This window comes from Humulus lupulus, chromosome 9 (genome assembly GCF_963169125.1).
Source record: "Humulus lupulus chromosome 9, drHumLupu1.1, whole genome shotgun sequence".
Taxonomy (NCBI): domain Eukaryota; kingdom Viridiplantae; phylum Streptophyta; class Magnoliopsida; order Rosales; family Cannabaceae; genus Humulus; species Humulus lupulus.
In genome coordinates, this window is record NC_084801.1 from 5,524,182 (window position 1) to 5,549,439 (window position 25,258).

General features: G+C 29.5%; 6 protein-coding genes across 6 annotated transcripts; 4 read left to right on the forward strand and 2 right to left on the reverse strand.

Annotated features, from left to right (window-relative positions):
* The first annotated feature begins 267 nt into the window (after positions 1 to 267).
* LOC133799315 (putative disease resistance protein RGA3) lies at positions 268 to 1,077 on the forward strand. The gene has a single exon (XM_062237335.1). The coding sequence runs from the start codon at positions 268 to 270 to the stop codon at positions 1,075 to 1,077; it is 810 nt and encodes a 269-aa protein (XP_062093319.1).
* A 2-nt stretch (positions 1,078 to 1,079) lies between these two features.
* LOC133799316 (putative disease resistance protein RGA3) lies at positions 1,080 to 2,474 on the forward strand. The gene has a single exon (XM_062237336.1). It carries the CDS (start codon positions 1,080 to 1,082, stop codon positions 2,472 to 2,474), a length of 1,395 nt encoding a protein of 464 aa, XP_062093320.1.
* A 3,930-nt stretch (positions 2,475 to 6,404) lies between these two features.
* Positions 6,405 to 7,736, reverse strand: LOC133799318 (protein ALP1-like). Its single transcript, XM_062237337.1, has 4 exons — positions 7,640 to 7,736; positions 7,253 to 7,443; positions 6,934 to 7,165; positions 6,405 to 6,856 (listed from the first exon to the last, which is right to left on the reverse strand). The coding sequence occupies exons 1-4, from the start codon at positions 7,734 to 7,736 to the stop codon at positions 6,405 to 6,407; spliced, it is 972 nt and encodes a 323-aa protein (XP_062093321.1).
* Positions 7,737 to 7,994: 258 nt separating this feature from the next.
* Positions 7,995 to 8,504, reverse strand: LOC133799319 (uncharacterized). Its single transcript, XM_062237338.1, has one exon. It carries the CDS (start codon positions 8,502 to 8,504, stop codon positions 7,995 to 7,997), a length of 510 nt encoding a protein of 169 aa, XP_062093322.1.
* A 4,824-nt stretch (positions 8,505 to 13,328) lies between these two features.
* LOC133799320 (putative disease resistance protein RGA3) lies at positions 13,329 to 15,267 on the forward strand. The gene is made up of 2 exons (XM_062237339.1): positions 13,329 to 15,107; positions 15,202 to 15,267. Exons 1-2 carry the CDS (start codon positions 13,329 to 13,331, stop codon positions 15,265 to 15,267), a joined length of 1,845 nt encoding a protein of 614 aa, XP_062093323.1.
* Positions 15,216 to 16,856, forward strand: LOC133801753 (putative disease resistance protein RGA4). The gene is made up of 2 exons (XM_062240003.1): positions 15,216 to 16,366; positions 16,486 to 16,856. Exon 1 carries the CDS (start codon positions 15,309 to 15,311, stop codon positions 16,335 to 16,337), a length of 1,029 nt encoding a protein of 342 aa, XP_062095987.1. The 5' UTR covers positions 15,216 to 15,308; the 3' UTR covers positions 16,338 to 16,366; positions 16,486 to 16,856.
* The last annotated feature ends 8,402 nt before the right edge of the window (positions 16,857 to 25,258 follow it).

Below are 25,258 nucleotides of genomic sequence, written 5' to 3' on the forward strand. Positions count from 1 at the left end.
ACGTGATGTCAGATATATGCACGTTTATCTTGCGTGCGTTGACTTCATAAAGGCTCAGAGCTTCCTGGGCTCCTCGTGACACGAACAGCTCGTATTACGAGCTGTTCTCCTGGCGTGGCCTTCTGATGCCCCTCTCGATCTGGGAAGATCCGCCCTGGAAATAGGATCCAAGTCCTGTGGGCACCTCGGACTAAACCTGATTAGTCCGAGGTTCGTCCTGCTAATTAGCCCGTGGGAAAATCAGGGCATACAATTCCTATTATAGGGATGGGGGGAATGGGGAAGACTACTCTAGCCCAGTTGGTGTATAATGATGAGAAGGTCGAGGCTCACTTCGATCTTAGAATTTGGGTATGTGTTTCGGAACCATTTGAAGAGATTAAGATTGCAAAAGCCATTGTTGAATCCATTGAAGGTAGTGCCCCAAATATCAATGAATTAGAAAACTTGCTCCAATATATGCACAAGTGTATTGAAGGAAAGAGGTATCTTCTTATATTGGATGATGTGTGGACCGAGGATAGGCAGAAGTGGGAGCTATTAAGGATTCCTTTGAAGTGTAGTGGTGTGGGAAGTAGAATACTTGTTACTACAAGGAAAAAGGAAGTTGTTGTTATAATGGAAGTAGCGGCGGAGAACATGATTACATTGGAGGAGTTGTCTGAAGAGCATTATTGGTCAATATTTAAGAAACTTGCATTCTTTGAAAGAAATGAGGATGAGTGTCGTGTACTAGAAGAAATTGATCAAAAAATTGCTAGAAAAGCCAAGGGTTCACCTCTTGTTGCAAAAATTTTGGGAAGTCTCATGTGCTTTAAAAAGACCAAAACTCAATGGGAGGATGTTCTAAGTAGTGAATTGTGGCAATCCAAAGAATTTAAAAGCATCTTTACTCCTTTCTTCTTAAGTTATAATGACTTGTCCGCAAAAGAAAAACGATGTTTCTCGTATTGTTCAATATTTCCAAAGGATTATCTATCTAACAGATATGGATTGGTTGAGATGTGGATGTCGCAAAGTTTTGTAGGATGTGGCAATAACTCAAAAAAAGAAGTCATGATTGTTTTGAAACTTTAGTCATGAGATCCTTCTTTCAAGATTTTATAAAAGATGATGATGGTGTTATCACCCATTGCAAGATGCATGACATAGTGCATGATTTTGCTCAATTTTTGACAAGTGATGAATGTGTCACTTTGGTAGTTGATAACAATATTGAAGAGAAGTTGAAACTACTTGATGAAAAGGCTCGTCATTTGTGCTTGGAAGTAGGAGCTGGCACGGAAGTTCTTGTCATGAAATACAAAAGAATGAATCTAAAGAATCTTCGCTCCTTACTTGTTTTGCCATATACAGGAACTATTAGTGATGATGCATCACTGTTCTCAGATCTTGTATTCATTCGAACATTAACTTTGAGAAGATGTGGGATTAAGAAATTACCAAAGAGTATTGGCAATTTGTTATATTTGAGATATCTGAATTTATTCGGCAATGAAGAATTGGAAGAATTACCAGAGACTTTATGTGACCTATGTAATTTGCAAACTCTAAATTTGTCATATTGCTTTTCACTTTCAAGACTACCAGAAAGGATGGAGAAACTACTAAATTTAAAACATCTCTATTTAAGGCAGTGTTTTAAATTAAAAGGACTCCCAAAAGGTATTGGTAATTTGACTTGCCTTCAAACATTAGATATGTTGACTATTCCTAACTATGAGAATAAGAATAAAGGAGAATATTTTGATATAGAGGATTTAGAAAAAATGAAGAGCCTTCAATTTGGTAGAGGGTTTCATATAAAGGATTGTGGAAATATAAAAAATGTGGAGGATGCTAAGAAAATAGATTTGATAAATAATGACCAAATTTCTTCTTTAATTCTTGATTTTGGAAGGACTGAAGACCGAAATAATGGATTTGGAGATGATATAAAGATACTCGAAGCATTGGAGCCACACCCAAACTTGAAAATCTTATGTATTGAGGATTTCATGGGGGCCAGCTTGTCTCCACACCCCAAATGGTTGATGTCATTGGTTAATCTAAAACAAATAAGGCTCTTCTCTTGTGTGAATTGTGAGATCTTACCTTCTTTTGGAAAGCTGCCATTTCTCAAGCTGCTATATGTAAGTCACATGAATGGTGTAAAAACGTTGGGCCTTGAATTCTATGGAATAGAAGAGAAAAAAGACCAAGAAGATGGGGACACAGAAATGGATAGATTGTTTATAGATTCTCTATTGATTTTATTTCCAAAATTAGAAAAGTTCTACTTTGGCTCCATGGAGCAACTAGAAAAGTGGGAATGGAGCAACATTACATCAACAATAAGAATAATGTCATGTCTAATGCACTTAAAATTTGGGAATTGTCCGAGTCTACAAGAACTACCTCAGTTTTTGCAAACAATAACCTCACTCAAACAATTATCCATAAGTGAGTGTGAGATTATGGAGGAGCATTGCTAGAAGAGAACAAGTAAGGAATGGGACAAAATCTGTCACATCCCAAACACTGAAATAAATGATAAGTTTGTGCGAAAAGATGGAATTTGGATCGACCATGAAGGCAGTGAGAGCAATATCAATGATGGTGTTGGGACATCTTCTTCAACAAACTAATATTCAGGATGCAAATATCCTTATTCAAGGTATGCGTAATCCATTTATTTTGCAACAAATGCCTTCGTAATTAGTGTTCTGTAATAAGAATTATTTATTAGCTATCTTTGATATTGTATTTTTTTGATCAGGGTTCCAGGAGTTGGAGTTGGATTTGGAAATTGCTCAAGATATGATATTATTCATTCGAATTATGTTGTTTTGTTGTGTTGTGTTTTGAGTATGTACTCTTTTTCCTTCTTAGACTTTTTCCCACTGAGGTTTTTTATCTAAGAAGGTTTTAACGAGGCATATTCTGGATTGGTGTTTTACCAATTCCAATTTAGAATTTAGTTTTAATTTGGATTGTTTGTAAACTCTTTTGTATTATTTTCTTTAATATGAATATATATCTACTTTATTTGGTGTTTGTTGAGCATATGCTAGACGAATGAGTTGGGTGCCAACCTAGTTGGGATGTCTCTAATTCTATTGATGCTCCTTCACCAAATATATTTTTTATATTATTATTTTTTTTTATATAATTTTTTACTTGAACAAAGAAATGTTTACGTGAGTTGTTTTCTAATGATTCTGATTCATTCCATTCATACTAAATAAAAATGAAAAAAAATATTTATATATATCTAGGTGATTGCATAAGTTTTTACTTTAGTGTGATTAATTCAAAACTTAATTTACTTCATTGATTGAATTTGAAAATACCATGTTGCCAATTAATTTACTTAATTTACCTCTTATGGTCTTTTCCATCATCCAAATTCATAGCAATTCACGTTAATACATGTTTGTAATCAGAAAAGCCAAAACAATTAAAATTTTGTTATTTTTTAAAGACTAAACAGACTTGATTTGGTAAAAAAAAAATCAGTGACTAAATGCCAATTAATTTAATATATTGGGATAGTTTATATCTAAACCCTTAAATTTTTACTATTAATTTAATCAGGTCCTCATTTGAGTATTTGTTGTTGGTCAAACTACCTTACAAACAACGTTATACATTTGCAAATCTTTTTCAAGGTATTTTATTTATGAGAAAATTATATTTTATATGAGATTTATAATAGAGTGTACAAAAATATGGTTTATTTTTAAAAATAAATTAATCTATGATTTTTTTGAAGAATTTTCACTTTTATGGGTTTATTTTCTCATATTTTTGTATAAAAGTTGGTTTATGCCATAATTTTACTCTTAATCAAGTTTTATTAATTTGGAATGGTATGTTTGTAATTTGATTATTATTTTTTTAGCTTATTTGTTTTTTTATATTGTTTTATATTACTAATTTTATATTAAATTTTTCTTTAGTTGTCTTGCAAATTTTTTTTTTTTGTAATATGAATTGTTTTTAAAATTATTTTTTATTTATTATAAACATTTTTTCTTTCTTTTTTTAGATTGTACGTTTTTTTTTTCAAATTCTGGATAAGGTATCCAGTTACTTGATTGATCTTTGACAGTTATGTAAAAAAAAATCCTAGAACTAGGTTAAATAACATGCACCAGGAGGGGAAACCATTTATTCTGAGATGAGTAACTTTCTGCCATAAGAGAGGTAACTAGTTACTTAAGAGGGGTGACAAGTTACTCATATTAAATATGAAAAGAAACATCAAATTTGAAGGAAATAGTCGAAGAACACTTCATTAAAAAAGGAAGAAGAAGTAACTCTGATTTTAGTAACATAGGTGACCAGTTACCATAAATAAATCATAAATATACACACACCAGAACGTGAAGGTAACCAGTTACCCCAGAATCATACACACAAAGAATGTGATGGTAACCAGTTACTCATTCATATTTTCATATTTTTATTATTTTTCTTTTCAAATTTTAGTATTCCTATAAGTGTTACAATAAAAATAAAATACTGAAAAAATTGATTTGAATTTTTTTACACATAGTTGAAAAAACTATAAAAAAAATTACAATAATAAAAGATAATAAATAAAAAATAGTAAAATAATTATATAATGTTAAAATATATGTGTGAAAAAAATGGAATGAGAAATGAATATGTACAAAAATATGAAGAAAAAAAAACAAAAGAAATAATGAATGAAAAAAAAAGATGAATAAATAAAAATGAAAAGAAGAAGAAGAAAAATAATGGAAAAAAAAATATGATTGAAAAAATTGGTAGAAAAAAAATGAAAAAATGGAAGAAGAAAAAAATCTCATATGTGTGAAAAAAGAAAAAAAATAAAAAGAGAAAATAATAAATACAAAAATGAAGAAAAAATAGAATGAAAAAAAAAGAAAAAAACTGAAAGAATATGAAAAAAAAAATACAAATGAAATAAAAAAAATAGATAAATTAATAAAAATGAAATGAAGAAGAATAATGGAAAAATAGAAAGAAAAAAATGATGAAGGAAAAAATTAGTAGAAAAAATAAGGAAAAAAAGAAAGAAAAAATAACTAAAAAAATAATAAAAAAATGAAGGAGAAAATTAAAAATTAAAAAAAAAAAACCTCAAAATCAAAGAAAACATAACTATGATAAAAAAATATGGCATTTCATATTTTAGTCAACTACTAATTATGTTTCTCATACTTTAATTTTTTCTTTAATAAATTTTCCCATACAAATTAAGAAAAGTATAATTCTCATATTTTTGCACAATAATAGTATAAAAGCCATATTTTTAAAAAATTCCCTTTATTTATTTTCTGAATCTCCAAATTTATTTTATATGAGGTGGTGTAATTATGCATTAATATTATTAGATCATGAAGTTACTAGTAACTTTAGTAACCTAATCATGCATATGAGGTGGTCAAAATTAGTAACTTACTTGACAATGAAGTCATTGAACTTTTAACTGTCTAATGTGTTTGGATTGATTTGTCTTGATTATTAATATGAAACCATTGAAAGACTAAGTTAAATTAATTGGTTATTTAAGATAATTTATATAAAAAAAAATGAGGTGAAAGCGGAAGTTTTTTTGTTAGATTTTGGAATTTGTGTAAATATTAAGTATTGTTAAAAGCTAATTATGTTTACACCCTCATTTCTAAATGTTTAAGTTTGATACCAACTTTTATTAAAAAAATATTATATATGGTTCTTTGGATTTCTATAATTATGATTTATTATTTTTATAAAAAAGATACAATTTTCAAAATTATGACCATAATTTAGATTATATTTTTGTTGACTATGATCCTTGTTATCATCTCTTTGGTGAAAGAAATGAGTTAGAGTTCGATCTAATTATAATAATATAGGCAATTTTATGTATGTCCTGTTTTATTTCTCAAACTATGGGCCAGTTTGGTACAGCTGTGCTGTGGGAAAAAGCAGCTATAGCTGTGTTGTGAGAAAAAGCAGCTGTAACTGTGCTGTGAGAAAAAGCTGCTGAGTGTTTGGTAAATTATAACTTTAGAAATACTGTGAGTTGGAAAAGTTGTATATAAGTGTTTGGTAAACTAGATTATTAGATAGCTGTTAAATACAGAATGACCAAAATAGGTATCATATGTATTTAACTAATTTTGTTTGAATAAATTTATACATATTAACATATTTATAATTATTTTTTATTTTATTAAAAATAATAATGATTTTTTATAATATTTAATTCTTTTAATATATACGTATAATAAAATGATTAATTAAATTTTAAAAAATAAAAAATCAACATAAATATTGTCTATTTTTAAATTATTATAAATTTTGATCATAACAAATAATTTAAATTTAGTTAATTTGATACGACAAAATACAAAACTTAAATAAAATAAAATAGATAAGAATATAGTTTAATCATATCCCATTAAACTTGCAGCAATCAGATCTCTAGTATTGTCCATTTCATTTAAATTTGAAGCTCTAGCTGTCTCATCTTCATCTTCAATATTAGTTTGATCTTCTACACAATAATATGGATTATCTCTAATTTTCTCAAAATGGCGATCACGTTTTGCATGCCTTCGAATGTAATTATGCAAGGTCATTGATGCAATCACTATTTTCACTTGCTTCTGATATGGATAACTAGGCATATCTCTTAATATTTTCCATCTTTTCTTCCATACTCCAAAAGTTCTTTCAATAACACTTCGAAGAGAAGAATGTGCCTGGTTGAATACCTCTTTATAACCAGTAGGTTTGCTACCTCGTTGAAATTGTGGTAGATGGTATCTTTGGCCTTTATATGGTCTTAAAAAACCTGTAATTTGTGGGTATCCCGCATCCACTAAATAATATTTTCCTGTCAAATAAAATATAAAAATATAATTACAAAATTATAAAGACTTTAATATTTTATAAATGTGTTTAGATGACAACCTTGGGGAGGTTTTGGAAAATTTGAAGTTGAATCACGTAAAGCTGTATAGAAAATTCTTGTATCATGAGTAGAACCTTCCCACCCAGCATATGCATATATAAATTGCATATCAAAATTACATATTGCCATGACATTCTGAGTTGGTATCCCTTTTCTACCAACAAATGGTACTTGATCTTCAGGTGGAATTACAGCATTCACATGTACACCGTCTATTGCGCCAATACAGTTCTAGAAAAAAAATACAAGATTATAAAAATATACTTTAGTTAGAAAAAAAATTATTAAAAAATTGTATAATTTTAAAGTATGACTTACCTTAAAATGAGGCATATATCTAGAATCTTTCAATATCTCTTCAGGAACATCTTTAAATTCTGGGTCTGGTGGTTTTAATACATCTACACTCATATGACATAAAACATCTAAAATCTTGTTGAAATATCGACTAACTGTCTCGCCTGAGTGTTGGAATCGCTCTTGTGTTAATCGGTTTCCAGCACCGTGACCTAATGTAAATAAAAACATGCCTAATATCTCAAGAGCACACATTCTCTTTGAACCCTTAAATCCATATAGCTTCCAATTCATAGCATAATTTAATGAAAACATCTTTCTCCATCCTAAACATGCTATAACATCTACTTTCATTTCCTTTTAATATTTCCATTAACCACATATGACCAGTTTGAGAAGAATTCATACAAGGTGTCTTTTCAATATATGTTGTATAATAATGTTGAACAAAGTATGTAGCTATAGACGCCGATTGTAACTCAATCTCCTCATCCGTGTCTGCCATTATTTCTAATTTAAAATAAACCTATGTATATTAAAGAGTATATAAAATACATGCCAAATAGCCATAAAGTCTTCATAACAAATGCAAGTGAAAAACATAATAAAGCATATTTATATTAAATAGTGACAACACCAAGTCTTGAGAGCAATTTAAAAAAAAAGTCTGTAAAGAAATAACATAATAAACATATACTAACGTCATAACACAAATTTTAGAAAATAAATACTACTACTACTACTATAAGTCATAGTATTATAATTATCCCAGAGTATGCTCATTCTTGAGCCAAGTAAGCATCAACTCAGGTTCTTCCAATGAAGCAAACATCTCTCTCTTCTCTTTCATGATAAACAAGCGAGTTGCAAATAAATACAAGCTGCTCCCTTTCTCAATTCCAGGCAAAGAATTTAAAATTTTCATAACTTCGGCAATACTATTCTCCTTTCTAGCTGTTTCAATATTTCTACTCCTTGTCTCCACAGCATCAGCAAGGTGACCAATTTGTTCAAATATCATTAAAGGCCCTGTCTTCTTCATTTTTCCTTTTCCATGTTTCATTGCTTTATTTTGTTTCTCAAGTGGCTCGGCTAATCTCTTGTTATTTTTCTCTCTAAGAAATCTATCAGTATTAGGCATCTCTAGATCATTGTCACTACTCTCAAGTTGTTCATGTAAGGTTTCAATATTGTTAAAAGGTTTTTCAGACTCAGAAGGAATTATTCCAGATGAAGGTGTCCAAGCATACTCTCCTGTAGCAACAGTGTTCATGAAAATCCTATCTAATTTTTCCTCTACCTCTGGTTCAATTCCCTGAATGCGAAACTTTGCAGCATCGGGATGACTCTACAAAAAAATTTTGTTAATTAAATGTAACATTTATGAAAAAAAAAAGTCTTTTAGTTTCATATAAATATTTAACAAGATTATAATGTACCTGTAATTTACTATTCCACCAATCTTCAGTTGCATCAATTGTATTCTTTTTTATATTCCATCCTAAGCCAATTTCTTTTCCCTTGAGTTGCTTCCAAAGCTTCCATTCATTTTTTAATCCATCCCACTTATTTTTCAATTGTGGTCTAGTGTATTCTCTTCCAGTTGCTTTCTTCATATTTGTAATCAAGTTTACATATCCAACTTTATCTAAATAAGTAGTAGGACGATGCCCATCATCAACCTCTTTGATACAGAAGTCTAAGAAAAAATTCAAACTCTCTGAATTCCATATTGCTTTACTTCTTGGTACGTCACTCTTGGTGCAAATATTATTTTCATTTTCCATCTAATAAAAGTGAAATGATAAGTATAAAAAAAATACAAAAGTAAAATGATGTATCCATATACGCAACAACTCTTATCAATCACTATCATCTATGTAAAACTAAATAATTCAACTAAAGTTCAACATATCCAACTTCAAGACTATTCTTAAAGAATCCCTTGGGAGAAGATAAAACACACACATATGTACATTCATATACATGTAAAAAGGTTTTCATAAATCAACTTTTGAAGTGAGAAAATTAAGTAAAAATAAAAGAACTAAAAAGATATTTTTGTTATGTATATGGTAACCATAAATGATTCATCTTTGAATGTAAAAATTGTATTTTTAATGTCCACTTCTCGGCTGAGAGAGCAGACAACCATAAATGAAATTATTTTAATTATAGATATTGTTAGACAAAATATATCTCCTTTATATTGTTTATTTCACTCAAAACAAAAAGATAGAAATTTAATCTAGTTTTTGTATTAAAAAAGCATATCTATTCTTTCATAGTAATTCTTATTCTTTATCATTAAAGTTTATTTAGAAAAAAGATTAAAAAAAAAAAAAAAGGCTGTGTACTCTCTCTCTGTGTCGTACTCTATTGGCACCCATCACTCTGTATTTTTCTTGGTCAATCACAAAGGCTCCTTTTTCAGTCAGTGTTGAATATTCAACTCTACATATGACTTTAATTCTCTCAGTGTTGAATATAACTCTATATACGACTTTAATTCTCTCTCTCTCTCTCTCCTCTGCGTCCTACTCTATATATCCATTAGAAACAAAAAAAATCTCTCTCCTCTGCGTCGTACTCTATATATCCATTAGAAACAAAAAAAACCAAATGCACTCTATATATCCATTAGAAACAAAAAAGGAAATGCATCAATATAAACCATTAAACAAGTCCAACCCATATATATATATATACACAAATATACTGGTATGAAGAAGATCGAATAACCCAGTATCACAGAAACAATAATCAAACCACTGTACAAATATATATATATATAAAATGCCCTTTAATAAATCTGTGTTTAATATATCATTAAAAAAAAAAGGTTAGAGAAATACCTTGACTTGATTGTGCTGGAGTTTTTGACAGAGAAGTGTAGTCCGTGAGGAAGAAGGAAGAAGAAATGGTGAGGCAAGGTGAAGAAGATTTAACGATTGAAAAAGAAGACCTAATAATTCTAATTTAAATGAGGGTATTTTGGTCCAAAAAAAATATCATTAAACCACAATTTCAGCTTCCCGTATAAGCTAAAATCTCAAAGTTGGTGTGGGCCAACTTTGATAAAAAGCTATAATTTTAACCTAAATTCCTAAAAAATCTATTTTTTTTATTTTACCAAACACTTTTTAGTCAATAGCTTTTTTAAAAAGTGCTTTGGGCTTTTCAAAAAGCCATTCCAAACGGGGCCTATATATAATAGAATTATATATGGTGTGCTTTTAAAATTTGTAATTTTACATGTATTTATTGTAGCTTTATTTTGTTTTTTCTTCTTCCCATGGAAATTAATTATATAGTGTTTATATCTTTTTGAACTATGTGTTTTGTCCCATTAACTATTTGGACATTGTATTTTGACAAATTACTTTCTAGACCCTATGTTTTGACAACTTATTTTTTGGATCCTATGTTTTGTAAAATGGTTCAAATACAACCCTAAATCTGATTTTGGTCAAAGTTTTTTCAACTAAAATCACAAATAATTCACCAAACTAATAATTCAGAATAAAAATAAAATCATTGTGCTTAAAAACTGTATTGTTATATTCAATTTTTTCTTCATCGAAATTGGGTCTATTTGAACTATTTTACAAAATATAGTCCAAACAGGTAATAAAAAAAAATACAGTGTCCAAAAAAGTATAAACCATTTATTGTTTAACAATATTTTGCTACTTACCATGATTATGTCCGGCCATATCGTTAAGCATTTTTTTAATCAGTAAGCATTTTGGAACTACCAAACTAAGTTTATCAAATTTATTAAGTTACTTATCTTTGTTGGTTTGTGTTAATGGTGAGTTGTCGACTTTTCATTTCAAGCTCTGGTGAAACTAGTTGGACTATACTATGTTCAAGATTTGGTCATCTACTTGCTGCAATTTAGCATATTAAATTATCTAGGTATTAATAATTTTGATATAAAAAATATTTTATTTAATTTCCAAGAGTATCTTTGCATACTTTTTTATTAGACAATCAGTTTTATTGGTTGGAGTAAATCCCTCCCAATTTGTACTCTTTTTAATCCTTTTTGAATAAAATAAATTTATTCCGGACAAAAAAATATATCATTACAAACAAAATAATATATATATGTAAATATATTTGTGATTAAGTTTATAACTTTTACCATTTAACATATCTTTCCATATATTATCACCAAATTTACTAGACTACAATATGCCCAGCCAAACTCCATGTTGTTATGTATTTGTTTTTAAATAAGACATTAAAAATATCATATATATATTCATTTAATAAAAAAAACAATACATATTAGAATAAAAACATAATTAATAATTAAAGACTTTCTAAAATAATAATGGTATTAGATTAGAGTGGGTTCTAGGGGTGTGCACAGTGTGGTTTGGGCGGTTTGAATACATTTTAATACATCACGCCACAAATGCGGTGTAGTAGCTAGAACACACCGTGCGGTGTGATTTCGTTGCACCAAACCGACCAAACCAAACCATTTTTGCAGTGTGGTTTGGGTGGTTTTCCATGGTGTAAGTGTGTTAAAAAATGTGTGAGATAGAAATGGTGATAGGGAGGAGGCGCGGCCACAGGTGAAAATCTGACAAGATTTTCAGTTTTTCCAATTTTTTTGAATGGCTTCAAAAACCCAAATAACTCTCAAATCTCATTTTTAATTCCATAAACATCCAATTAATCATTGGTAACAGCCATAGGGGTTGGTGGAATTTGAAATTCAAATGGTGCCTCTAAACTCTATAAATAGGAGTCTATTACTCACTTGAAAGACACAATTTTTCTATTCATTACAACACTTGGCTAGAAAACACATTGAGGCTTGATTATTCTAGAAAGAATTTCCAAAATCTGTTAGAGATCTCTTAGTGCTTGAGTTAGGAGGAAATAAGCTTTTGGATAAAGGTTTCAAACCTTGTTCAAGTTGGTGATCCCCAACACTCTTCACTTTGGTTGTGTGAGTGAGAGTTTCTTATTGTTTTGTTCTTGTTCTTAATTTTCTTCTATTGCTTCTCGACCCATATTATATTTTGTGTCAAATTTGGCACAACTTTTAGAGTATCTCAAATAAAGTGCAAAAAATGTGGTGCATTGTTATATTTAGCATATTTTAACAATATTATCACTCTAATGGTGTTCTAAAAGGTGTGTCAAATGTGGCACATGCTTAAAGTTGTGCCAAATTTAGCACATGTTTAATGTTGTACCAAATTTGGCACAAGATATATCATGAGCCAAATTTAGCACGGCAATTAGTGTCACTTTTTTAATTTACCATGTTGTCACTAATTTATTAACTAACAATTAATAATTATTTTTTTTACAAAAATAAAAATTTGGTTACTTTTTGTATATTATCAATAAATATTAAATGAATTGTTGACTTTTTTTTAGTTAATTTGCATCTTGTGCATTGGAGCACAATTACAAATATTGAGTCAAATATATCAGACTCATTTTTTGTGCTAAATTTGGCACAAAATTTACATATTGCATTAGAGATAGTCTTAGCATATGTCAAATTTGGCATACTTTTTACACCATTAGAGTTATAATTTTTGTAACATGTGCAAAATATAGCTGCATCAGCTTTTTGGCACTTCATTAAAGATGCTCTAACTTTGTTATCTAAAAAGTGAGCAACTTGTATATTTATATGGTTTTATGTTTATCATGGGCGGCTACTTAAAAAAAAACTTTGAGTAAACAAATAGGAGTATCAGTTGTTCCAACCCACCTTTCCAAGTTCATTATTACATATATAGTATAATTAAAATTTTTGTGTCTTAGGAGAATAAATATTGTAGGGTCACATGGTTGGGGATTAGTTAGGGATTGCTCTTTTAATACATATAAAACGATGATGGTCTTTCTTTATTCATTACAAAAGATAAGATTCCCACGATTAAGGGTAGAATAATTAGTCCACACAGATTTTTCTTGACTAATTAGCCCCAGTATAACGCGCATAATGAATATATATATATATTTAATATACTCCATATCATGTTGTCTCTTAATTCATTTCTATTATTGTGAATCAAATCTGCTTTAGACTCTAAGCATTGAAGCTCAAAGCATTGCCATGGCTGAGGCTCTAGTTTCTGGTCTCATAGAGGAGCTTGTTTCACTCGCTTTTCAAGGACTTAATGAAGAGGTGAGACTGGTGAAGGACGTGGATGAAGATGTTCAACAGCTGAAGACCAATCTGGAAGCTCTTCATGCTGTGCTCGAAGATGCGGAAAGAAGACAATTTGCCGATCAAAGCGTGAGAAAATGGATGGATAGGCTGAAAGATGTGTCGTTCGACATGGATAACGTGTTGGATGAGTGGAGCACTGCTATTTTGAAACTCAAAATAGATCAGAAACAACAAGGTGAACATGCTTCTTCTTCTCGAACTAGCATTAATGAGAAGGTATGCCTCTCTATTCCATCACCTTTTTCTTGTTTCAAATCCAAAGTTAATCGAATTACTCTGCGTCATGACATCGCTCACAAAATCAAAGACCTCAATAAAAAACTAGATAGGATTGCTGGAGAGAAAGATAGGTTTCAACTTAGCACAACAACCTTAGAGCAACCTATGGAGCGACCTAGGACAACCTCGTTTGTTATTGAAACTGACGTGTTTGGGCGGGATAATGATAAGGATATTTTGGTTAGCAAGTTATTGGCTGAGAATAGTTGTACTCATCAGGATCAAAATTTCAATATTATTCCTATTATAGGGATGGGGGGAATGGGGAAGACTACTCTAGCCCAGTTGGTGTATAATGATGAGAAGGTCAAGGCTCACTTCAATCTTAGAATTTGGGTATGTGTTTCAGAACCATTTGAAGAGATTAAGATTGCAAAAGCCATTGTTGAATCCATTAAAGGTAGTGCCTCAAATATCAATGAATTAGAAAACTTGCTCCAATATATGCGCAAGTGTATTGAAGGAAAGAGGTATCTTCTTATCTTGGATGATGTGTGGACTGAGGATAGGCAGAAGTGGGAGCTATTAAGGATTCCTTTGAAGTGTGGTGGTGTGGGAAGTAGAATACTTGTTACTACAAGGAAAAAGGAAGTTGTTGTTGTAATGGAAGTCGCGGCGGAGAGCGTGATTACATTGGAGGAGCTGTCTGAAGAGCATTGTTGGTCAATATTTAAGAAACTTGCATTCTTTGAAAGAAATGAGGATGAGTGTCGTGTACTAGAAGAAATTGGTCAAAAAATTGCTAGAAAGGCCAAGGGTTCACCTCTTGTTGCAAAAATTTTGGGAAGTCTCATGTGCTTTAAAAAGACCAAAATTCAATGGGAGGATGTTCTAAGTAGTGAATTGTGGCAATCCAAGGATTTTAAAAACATCTTTACTCCTTTATTCTTAAGTTATAATGACTTGTCCGCAAAAGAAAAACGATGTTTCTCGTATTGTTCAATATTTCCAAAGGATTATGAATTTTCTAGAGATCTGTTGGTTGAGATGTGGATGTCACAAAGTTTTGTAGGATGTGGCAATAACTCAAAAAAAGAAGGTCATGATTGTTTTGAAACTTTAGTCATGAGATCCTTCTTTCAAGATTTTATAGAAGATAATCTTGATGGTGTTATCACCCGTTGCAAGATGCATGACATAGTGCATGACTTTGCTCAATTTTTGACAAGTGATGAATGTGTTACTTTGGTAGTTGATGAAAATATTGAAGAGAAGTTGAAATTACTTGATGAAAAGGCTCGTCATTTGAACCTGGAAGTTGGACCCGACACAAAATTTCCTTTCATGAAATACAAAAGAATGAATCAAAAGAATCTTCGCTCCTTACTTGTTTTACCATATAGAAGAACTATTAGTGTTGATGCATCACTGTTCTCAGATCTTGTATTTCTTCGAACATTATATTTTAGACATTCTGAGATTAAGAAATTACCAACGAGTATTGGCAATTTGTTACATTTGAGATATCTAAATTTAGTCGGCAATGGAAAATTGGAAGAATTACCCGACACTTTATGTGATCTATGTAATTTGCAAACTCTAAATTTGTCATGGTGCTATTCACTTACAAGACTACCAGAAAGGATGGAGAAACTACTAAATTTAAAACATCTCTATTTAAGCCAGTGTATTCAATTAAAAGGACTCTCAAAAGGTATTGGTTATTTGACTTGCCTTCAAACATTAGATATGTTCACTATTCCTAGCTATGAGAATAAGAATAAAGGAGAATATTTTGATATAGAGGATTTAGAAAAAATGAAGAGCCTTCGATTTGGTAGTGTGTTTCATATAAAGGATTGTGGAAGTATAAAAACTGTGGAGGATGCTAAGAAAATAGATTTGAAAAAATTTGACCAAATTTCTTCTTTAATTCTTAGTTTTGGGAATGAAGACCGAAATAATAGATTTGGAGATGATATAAAGATACTTGAAGCTTTGGAGCCACACCCAAACTTGAAATGTTTAAAAATTCAGGATTTCATGGGGGCCAGCTTGTCTCCACGCCCCAAATGGTTGATGTCATTGGTTAATCTAAAAAAAATACGGCTCTACTCTTGTGTGAATTGTGAGATCTTACCTTCTTTTGGAAAGCTGCCAGTTCTCGAGAGGCTATCTGTAAGTAGCATGAATAGTGTAAAAAGATTGGGCCTTGAATTCTATGGAATAGAAGAGAAAAAAGACCAAGAAGATGGGGACATAGAAATGGATAGATTGTTTATAGATTCTCCATTGATTTTATTTCCAAAATTAGAAAAGATCTACTTTGGTTTTATGGAGCAACTAGAAAAGTGGGAATGGAGCAACATTACATCAACAATAAGAATAATGCCATGTCTAATGCACTTGGAATTTTGGAAATGTCCGAGTCTACAAGAACTACCTCAGTTTTTGCAAACAATAACCTCACTCAAACAATTATCCATAAGTGAGTGTGAGATTATGGAGGAGCAATGCCAGAAGAAAACAAGCAAGGAATGGGACAAAATCTGTCACATCCCAAACATTGAAATAAATGATAAGTTTGTGCGAAAAGATGGAATTTGGATCGACCATGAAGGCAATGAGAGCAATATCAATGATGGTGTTGGGACATCTTCTTCAACAAACTAATATTCAGGATGCAAATATCCTTATTCAAGGTATGTGCAATGCATTTATTTTGCAACAAATACCTTATTCAAGCTAATGCCTTCGTAATTAGTGTTCTGTAATAAGAATTATTTATTAGCTATCTTTGATATTGTATTTTTTTGTTCAGGGTTCCAGGAGTTGGATTTGGAAATTGCTCGAGATATGATATTATTCATTCGAATTATGTTTTGTTTTGTTTTGTTGTGTTGTGTTTTGAGTATGTACTCTTTTTCCTTCTTAGAATTTTTCCCACTGAGGTTTTTTATCTAAGAAGGTTTTAACGAGGCATATTCTGGATTGGTGTTTTATCAATTCCAATTTAAAATTTAGTTTTCATTTGGATTGTTTGTAAACTCTTTTGTATTATTTTCTTTAATCTGAATATATATCTACTTTATTTGGTGTTTGTTGAGCATATGATAGACGAATTAGTTGGGTGCCAACCTAGTTGGGATGTCTCTAATTCTATTGATGCTCCTTCACCAAATGTATGTTTTATATTATTATTATTTTTTTATAATTTTTTACTTGAACAAGGAAATGTTTACATGAGTTGTTACTTAATGATTCTGATTCATTCCATTCATACTAAATTAAAATGAAAAAAAATATTTATATATTTCTTGGTGATTGCATAAGTTCTTACTTTAGTGTGATTAATTCAAAACTTAATTTACTTCATTGATTGAATTTGAAAATACCATGTTGCCAATTAATTTACTTAATTTACCTCTTATGGTCTTTTCCATCGTCCAAATTCATAGCAATTCACGTTAATACATGTTTGTAATCAGAAAAGCCAAAACAATTAAAATTTTGTTATTTTTTAAAGACTAAACAGACTTGATTTGGTAAAAAAAAATCAGGGACTAAATGCCAATTAATTTAATATATTGGGATAGTTTATATCTAAACCCTTAAATTTTCACTATTAGTTTAATCAGGTCCTCATTTGAGGATTTGTTGTTGGTCAAACTACCTTAAAAAGAACGTTTATACGTTTGCAAATCTTTTTCAAGATATTTTATTTATGAGAAAATTATATTTTATATGAGGTTTTTAATAGAATGTACAAAAATATGGTTTATTTTTAAAAAAAAATTAATCTATGACTTTTTTTTTAAGAATTTTTACTTTTATGAGTTTATTTTCTCATATTTTTGTATAAAAGTTGGTTTATGCCATAATTTTACTCTTAAACAAGTTTTATTAATTTGGACTGGTATGTTTGTAATTTGATTATTATTTTTTTAGCTTATTTGTTTTTTTATATTTGTTGACGCCATTTTTCGTCAACAGTGAAAGAAGAGCACGTAAACAATAAACAGTAATGGCCAATAAAAATACGATAATACAAAACACGATTTTTACGTGGTTCAACAGTTAAGTCTGCCTAGTCCATGAGTCTTTCTTATTAAGACTTAAGAATATCTCTGAAAATCCTTCAAGGACGAATTCTCCAGAGTTTTCCTTAAGCTCACAAAAGTTCGTTCCTTTACAATAGTGCATGACCTCTCTATTTATAGAGAAGATTGTAGAATACTATCCCACATATTTTGGATAGTTACTCTTTTTATGCAAATAAATTAAATGACCTTAAATGCCTGTAATCCGATGTAAAAGGAAACGTCCCCTGAAGACCAGGGGGCGTATAACTAATCAAATAATATCCCCTGATTGTAGGGGATTTACAGTAATAAATGTAGACCGCGTCTCTTATAGACGACTCATTAGGATATTCAAGGTTATTATCCTATATCACCAAGGCCCTATTCTCCCAGGCCTCCTATCGACTTTCGAGCTAATAACATCTCCCGAGGCCACATGACTTCGAGATCGTATGCGCGTCAGGCTTGGAGCCCATGATCCGAGGTCATCCCTGAGAACAGATGCACCTTGGGGGCTACCTTTCGAGCTCATGGATTTCGAGGCCACCATCTTCGAAGTCATCTCAGCTTTGCAGGCTCGATGTCTAGATTTGGAACATATTCCAGACTTTACGAGTTCATTCATTATGCATCCAGCTTTCGAGGTTACACTTCTCATGGCTCGAAATCTGGGTATAACAATATTGTTTTATATTAAATTTTTCTTTGGTTGTATTGCAATTTTTTTTTTGTAATATGAATTGTTTTTAAAATTATTTTTTTATTTATTATAAACATTTTTTCTTTTTTTTTTTTAGATTGTACATTTTTTTTTCAAATCCTGGATAAGGTATCCAGTTACTTGATTGATCTTTGACAGTTATGTAAAAAAAAAACCCTAGAACTAGGTTAAATAACATGCACCAGGAGGGGTAACCAGTTATCCTGAGATAAGTAACTTTCTGCCATAAGAGAGGTAACCAGTTACCTAAGAGGGGTGACGAGTTACTCATATTAAGAATGAAAAGAAACATCAAATTTGAAGGAAATAGTTGAAGAACACTTCATTAAAAAAGGAAGAAGAAGTAACTATGATTTTAGTAACATAGGTGACCAGTTACCATAAATAAATCATAAATATACACACACCAGAACGTGAAGATAACCAGTTACCCCAGAAATATACGCACAAAGAATGTGAAGGTAACCAGTTACTCATTCATGTTTTCATATTTTGATTATTTTTCTTTTCAAATTTTGGTATTCCTATAAGTGTTACAGTAAAAAGAAAATACTGAAAAAATTGATTGAATTTTTTTACACATAGTTGAAAAAACTATAAAAAAAATTACAATAATAAAAGATAATAAATAAAAAATAGTAAAATAATTATATAATATTAAAATATATGTGTGAAAAAAATGAAAAAAATGGAATGAGAAAAGAATATGTACAAAAATATGAAGAAAAAAAACAAAAGAAATAATGAATGAAAAAAAAAGATGAATAAATAAAAATGAAAAGAAGAAGAAGAAAAATAATGGAAAAATGAAAAGAAAAAAAATATGATTGAAAAAATTGATAGAAAAAACTGAAAAAATGGAAGAAAAAAAGCTCATATGTGTGAAAAAAGAAAAAAAATGGAAGGAGAAAATAATAAATACAAAAATGAAGAAAAAATAGAATGAAAAAAAAGAAAAAAACTGAAAAAATATGAAAAAAAACAATACAAATGAAATAAAAAAAATAGATAAATTAATAAAAATGAAAAGAAGAAGAAGAATGGAAAAATAGAAAGAAAAAAATGATGAAGGAAAAAGTTGGTAGAAAAAAATGAAAGAAAAAATAAGTAAGGAAAAAAAAGAAAGAAAAAATAACTAAAAAAATAATAAAAAAAATGAAGGAGAAAATTAAAAATTAAAAAAAAATTACCTTCAAAATAAAAAAAAATATAACTATGATAAAAAAATGTGGCATTTCCATATTTTATTTAGCTACTAATTATGTTTCCCATATTTTAACTTTTTCTTTAATAAATTTTCTCATACAAATTAAGAAAAATATAATTCCCATATTTTTACACATTGATGGTATAAAATCCATATTTTTGAAAAATTCCCTTTATTTATTTTCTGAATCTCCAAATTTATTTTATATGAGGTGGTGTAATTATGCATTAATATTATTAGGTCATTAAGTTACTAGTAACTTTAGTAACCTAATCATGCATAAGAGGTGGTCAAAATTAGTAACTAACTTGACAATGAAGTCATTGAACTTTTAACTGTCTAATGTGTTTGGATTGATTTGTCTTGATTATTAACATGAAACCATTGAAAGACTAAGACAGTTAAATTAATTGGTTATTTAAGATGATTTATATAAAAAAAATTAGGTGAAAGCGGAACTTTTTTTTTTTTGTTAGATTTTGGAATTTGTGTAAATATTAAGTATTGTTAAAAGCTAATTATGTTTACACCTCATTTCTAAATGTTTAAGTTTTATACCAACATTTATTAAAAAAATATATATATGGTTCTTTGGATTGCTATAATTATGATTTTTTATTTTTATAAAAAGATACAATTTTCAAAATTATGACCATAATTTAGATTAGATTTTTGTTGATTATGATCCTTGTTATCATCTCTTTGGTGAAAGAAACAAACCAGTCTAATAATGAGTTAGAGTTCGATCTAATTATAATAATATAGGCAATTTTATGCATGTCCTGTTTTATTTCTCGTTTTGTTTTATGTTTTATTCCAGAAAACATAAAACATGAGACCATTTTCACAAACTATATATAATAGAATTATATATGGTGTGGTTTTTAAATTTGTAATTTTACATGTATTTATTGTAGCTTTATTTTGTTTTTTCTTCTTTTCATAGAAATTAATTATTGTAGTGTTTATATCTTTTTGGACTATGTGTTTTGTCCAATTAATTATTTGGACATTGTATTTTGACAAATTATTTTTTAGACTCTATATTTTGATAATTTATTTTTTGGACCCTATGTTTTGTAAAATGGTTCAAATAGAACCCTAAATCCGATTTTGGTCAAAGTTTTTTAAACTAAAATCACAAATAATTCACCAAACTAATAATTCAGAATAAAAATAAAATCATTGTGCTTAAAAACTGTATTATTATATTCAATTTTTTCTTCATCGAAATTTGGTCTATTTGAACTACTTTACAAAATATAGGGTCCAAAATGAATTTTTTAAAACACATAATCCAAACAGGTAATCAGAAAAAACACAGTGTCCAAAAAAGTATAAACCCTTTATTGTTTAACAATATTTTGCTACTTACCATGATTATGTCCGGCCATATTGTTAAGCATTTTTTTAATCAGTAAGCACTTTGGAACTACCAAACTAAGTTTATCAAATTTATTAAGTTACTTATCTTTGTTGGTTTGTATTAATGGTGAGTTGTCGACTTTTCATTTCAAGCTTTGGTGAAACTAGTTGGACTATACTATGTTCAAGATTTGGTCATCTACTTGCTGCAATTTAGCATATTAAATTATCTAGGTATTAATAATTTTGATATAAAAAATCTTTTGTCTAATTGCAAAGAGTATCTTTCCATACTTTTTTATTAGACAATTAATTTTATTGGTTGGAGAAAATCCTCCCAATTTGTACTCTTTTTTATCCATTTTGAATAAAATAAATTTATTCCCGACAAAAAAAATATATCATTACAAACAAAATAATATATATGTAAATATATTTGAGATTAAGTTTATAACTTTTACCATTTAACATATCTTTCCATATATTATCACCAAATTTACTAGACTACAATATGCCAAGCCAAACTCCTTGTTGTTATGTATTTGTTTTTAAATAAGACATTAAAAATATCATATATACATATATATTCATTTAATAAAAAAAACAATACATATTAGAATAAAAACATAATTAATAATTAAAGACTTTCTAAAACAATAATGATATTAGATCAGAGTGGGTTCTGGGGTCTATGAAAAAGTCTTGCCTGGCTTTTCCTGATAAATAAACAAATAATTTTGATGATGGCTGAGTTGAGATCATCAACATTCCATTTAATAATTTTCCAACGATGAAAGAAAAAAAGTTGACTTAATAACAAAACTCATTTTTTTTTCCATCTTGCACATATTTTATTGAGGAAATTACACCAAATATGGAATTTTTTTATAAATTTTGAAAAATATGGCAGTTTTTTTTTAAAAGTTTTTTATGGCATATTTTTTTTGTTTATATTTTTATGGGAGTTTTTTTCCCATATATTTGTAAAACTTTATTTGTATACCATATTTTATCTTTTATACTTTTTTAGTACCTATTTTTTATTATTTTGAGATTATATTTTATAATTTTAATTTATTTGTGTTAATTTTTATCATTATTAAGAGTAATAACACTAACATTTGCATATGTACTAAAGTATTGCACTTGTTTAAAATATAACATGTGAGAATGAAATGAATATTTTAAAAATGTAAAATAATTAAGTGAATATGTGAAAAAGGAAAGCATTGTTACAGTGAAAGACATAATAAGCAGAAAACTAGTACAGTATAATACACGTGTACTCTCCTTCTCTCTCTCTCTCTTTCTCTGTAAGTACTCTTTCGTTTGGCCTGTCTATTTGTGTTTTCTCTCTCTTTAATTGGCTATTGTTGGAGACTCAGAACATTAGCCCAAAACTCATCGAAACTAGCTCTCTCTCTCTCTCTCTCTCTCTTCTTTTTGTTGAGTATTATCTACTTGACTTCTTTTCCACCTTCTCAGGGATATCTACTTCTTAACCAAGAATGTTAAAAGCAATACATTTTTATCAAACAAGGGAGAGAGAGAGAGAGGTTCCACCTTAGTAGTGCTGCAGCTGCTTTTGCTAGGACCTGCCTCACAACCACTGCGAGGCAGTGAGGAAACAAGATCCTCATTTTCTAACGATGACTTTATACAGTGAGCAATTGTTTTTTTAAACTCATATTCATCATGCTGAAATAAAAGGCGAAGGCCACACTTTTCTACATGCAATCTTCTTGTAGTGTCACTCACAAAGAAAGCCTCTATGACACTGCAATCATTTAGCTGCTCATCCGAAAACCATTCTCTTGGTATGTAAGAAAGCCAAATGAATCGACCTTCGTATTTGAACTTCATATTTGATTTTTCTGGTTTTTTTTCCCAAATCTGTTCAAGTAACCAGGTACCATGACACCTGATTCATTTAATTCATATCTGATTTCTTTTAGACCTAGGTGTAACCAGTTACTTTTTATTCTCATTTCTTCTTCTTTTCTTCCATTTTTTATCTTCTTTAATAAACATGTTATCCACAGTAACTAGTTACCACTATCAAAACAATTTTGATTTTTTTTGTAATAATAATCGTATGCCAGTGTCCATTTTTTTTAATGATGTGTGGTAACTGGTTTCAACTATAAAAATTAGTTTTATAATTTAAGAGGTGTTGTAGTACTTGGTTACAACTATAAAAATCATTTTTATTTTTTTAAGTAATGTACCATTATCAAAATATCAATTGAATTGTAACCGGTTACTTAGTCAGATTTGGAAGAAAAAAAATTTATATGAAAAAAATAAACTAAATTGATGGTGAAGGTAACTGGTTACAACTAGGTCTGAAAAAAAAAAATCAGAGACAGTTGCGACGGTAACCGGTTACTTAGCCAGACTTGGAAAAAAATAAAATTCAAACAAAAAATCTAAACTAATCATAATCGTAACTGGTTACATCGAGATTAAAAAAAATCAAATCTAAAAAAAAAGAACCAATTGTCATGGTACCTGGTTACTTAGTCAGGTATGAAAACAAAATCAAATCTAAACAAAATAATCTAAATAAATCGTTATTGTAACTGGTTACAGCTAGGTCTAAAAAAAATTAGATATGAATAAAATGAATCATGTGTCATGGTACCTGGTTACTTCAACAGATTTGGAAGAAAAAAAAACCCAGAAAAATCAAATATGAAGTACAAAATAAGATGTGAAGAAGAAGAATAAAACAATATTTGAAGAAAGAAAAAAAAAAGAATAGATAGAAGAAAAAGAGGAAGAAGATAAGACTCCATCACATGAGGAATGATAAACACACATATCAGTAAACAAATAAAAGTACAAAGTACAAAATATTCCAAAGTGACCATACTGTGCAATCCTTTGGGTGAGAGAGAATAGAACCACATTCTGTCACAAACCCAACAGGGACTTCAACGCTGTCATCAGTAGGGTTTTCTAGAAGCACAGTGAACAATTCCAAAGCAAATCCTCAATTAATAATAGAATGAATAAAGGCAAAGAACACATAGATTTAGGGATTTCCACTAACAAAAAACTTGTTAAGTAAATGAAGATAACCAGAAGAATAAAACAAGATTTGAAGGAAAAAAAAAAGAATAGACAGAAGAAAAAGAGGAAGAAGAAAAAGAATAAAGAAATTAGAAGAAGAAAAAGAAGAAAGAAATTAGAAGAAGAAAAAGAAGAAAGAAATTAGAAGAAGAAATAGAAGACGTGTATATATATATATATAATATTCTTAGTGTGAGTGATGAGGCCGAGGTTCTGGTACTTGGAGAGCTCGGATTTGGTGGAGCTGAAGTCCATCTGGAGCTGCCGGAGTTGATGTTGGAGCAGAGTGATTATGCCCACGCAGCCGTAGACGGAGTCGTGGAGATGATGTTGAGGTCCATCTCTCTCTCTCTCTCTCTATATATATATATATATAAACTTGTTGGGAAGCACAGTTTGGCTAAAAAGCCATGATTATATTATGTGAAACAACTTTGAAAATTACTCTGGTTGGAATAGCAGCAGCTATATCACCTAGTTAATCCAGTTTAATTTCAATATGCATAGAAGTCTATTTCTATGGTAATTTATTTTTTATATTTTATGGAATTACCATATTTTAAACTTTTTTTTTCCAAAACTTACCATATTTTGTATAATTATTTTTTTTCCCATAAATTTAGAAATTATATATATTTTTCCCATATTTACATAAACTTCTCTATTTTATTTCATATTACTTCATATGTAGCTAATAAATCATTACCAATCTCACCTTCTTTACCATTGTAGGGTCACATGTTTGGGATTAGGTGGATTGGCAATGAGTGTGGAAGAAAATGATAGTATTAAGATTTTTGTTTTAATTTATTATTATTTTATTTCAGGAGTAGATTGGATAATACAAAAAATTCATTAATAAAAGAAGTTATTTAGCTAAAGCTATTGAAAGTGTTATCCCAAAATTTCAGTTTAATGATGTGACAATTAGAGGTGACAGGTGGTAGCTCATTGCTACCAAGTTGAGCATTAATGGTTAAAAAATGTGTTAACCAAGGAAAGTGCAAAGGTTAGGAAATGATCTACATAGTCATGTCACAGGTCGGAAGAACATTGGTCGAAAAGATGGTTTTACCTAGTCAAGAAGTAATTTACCCGATCAGATAAGAATTTGCCTGGTCAGGAGGGAGTTTTACCTGACCAG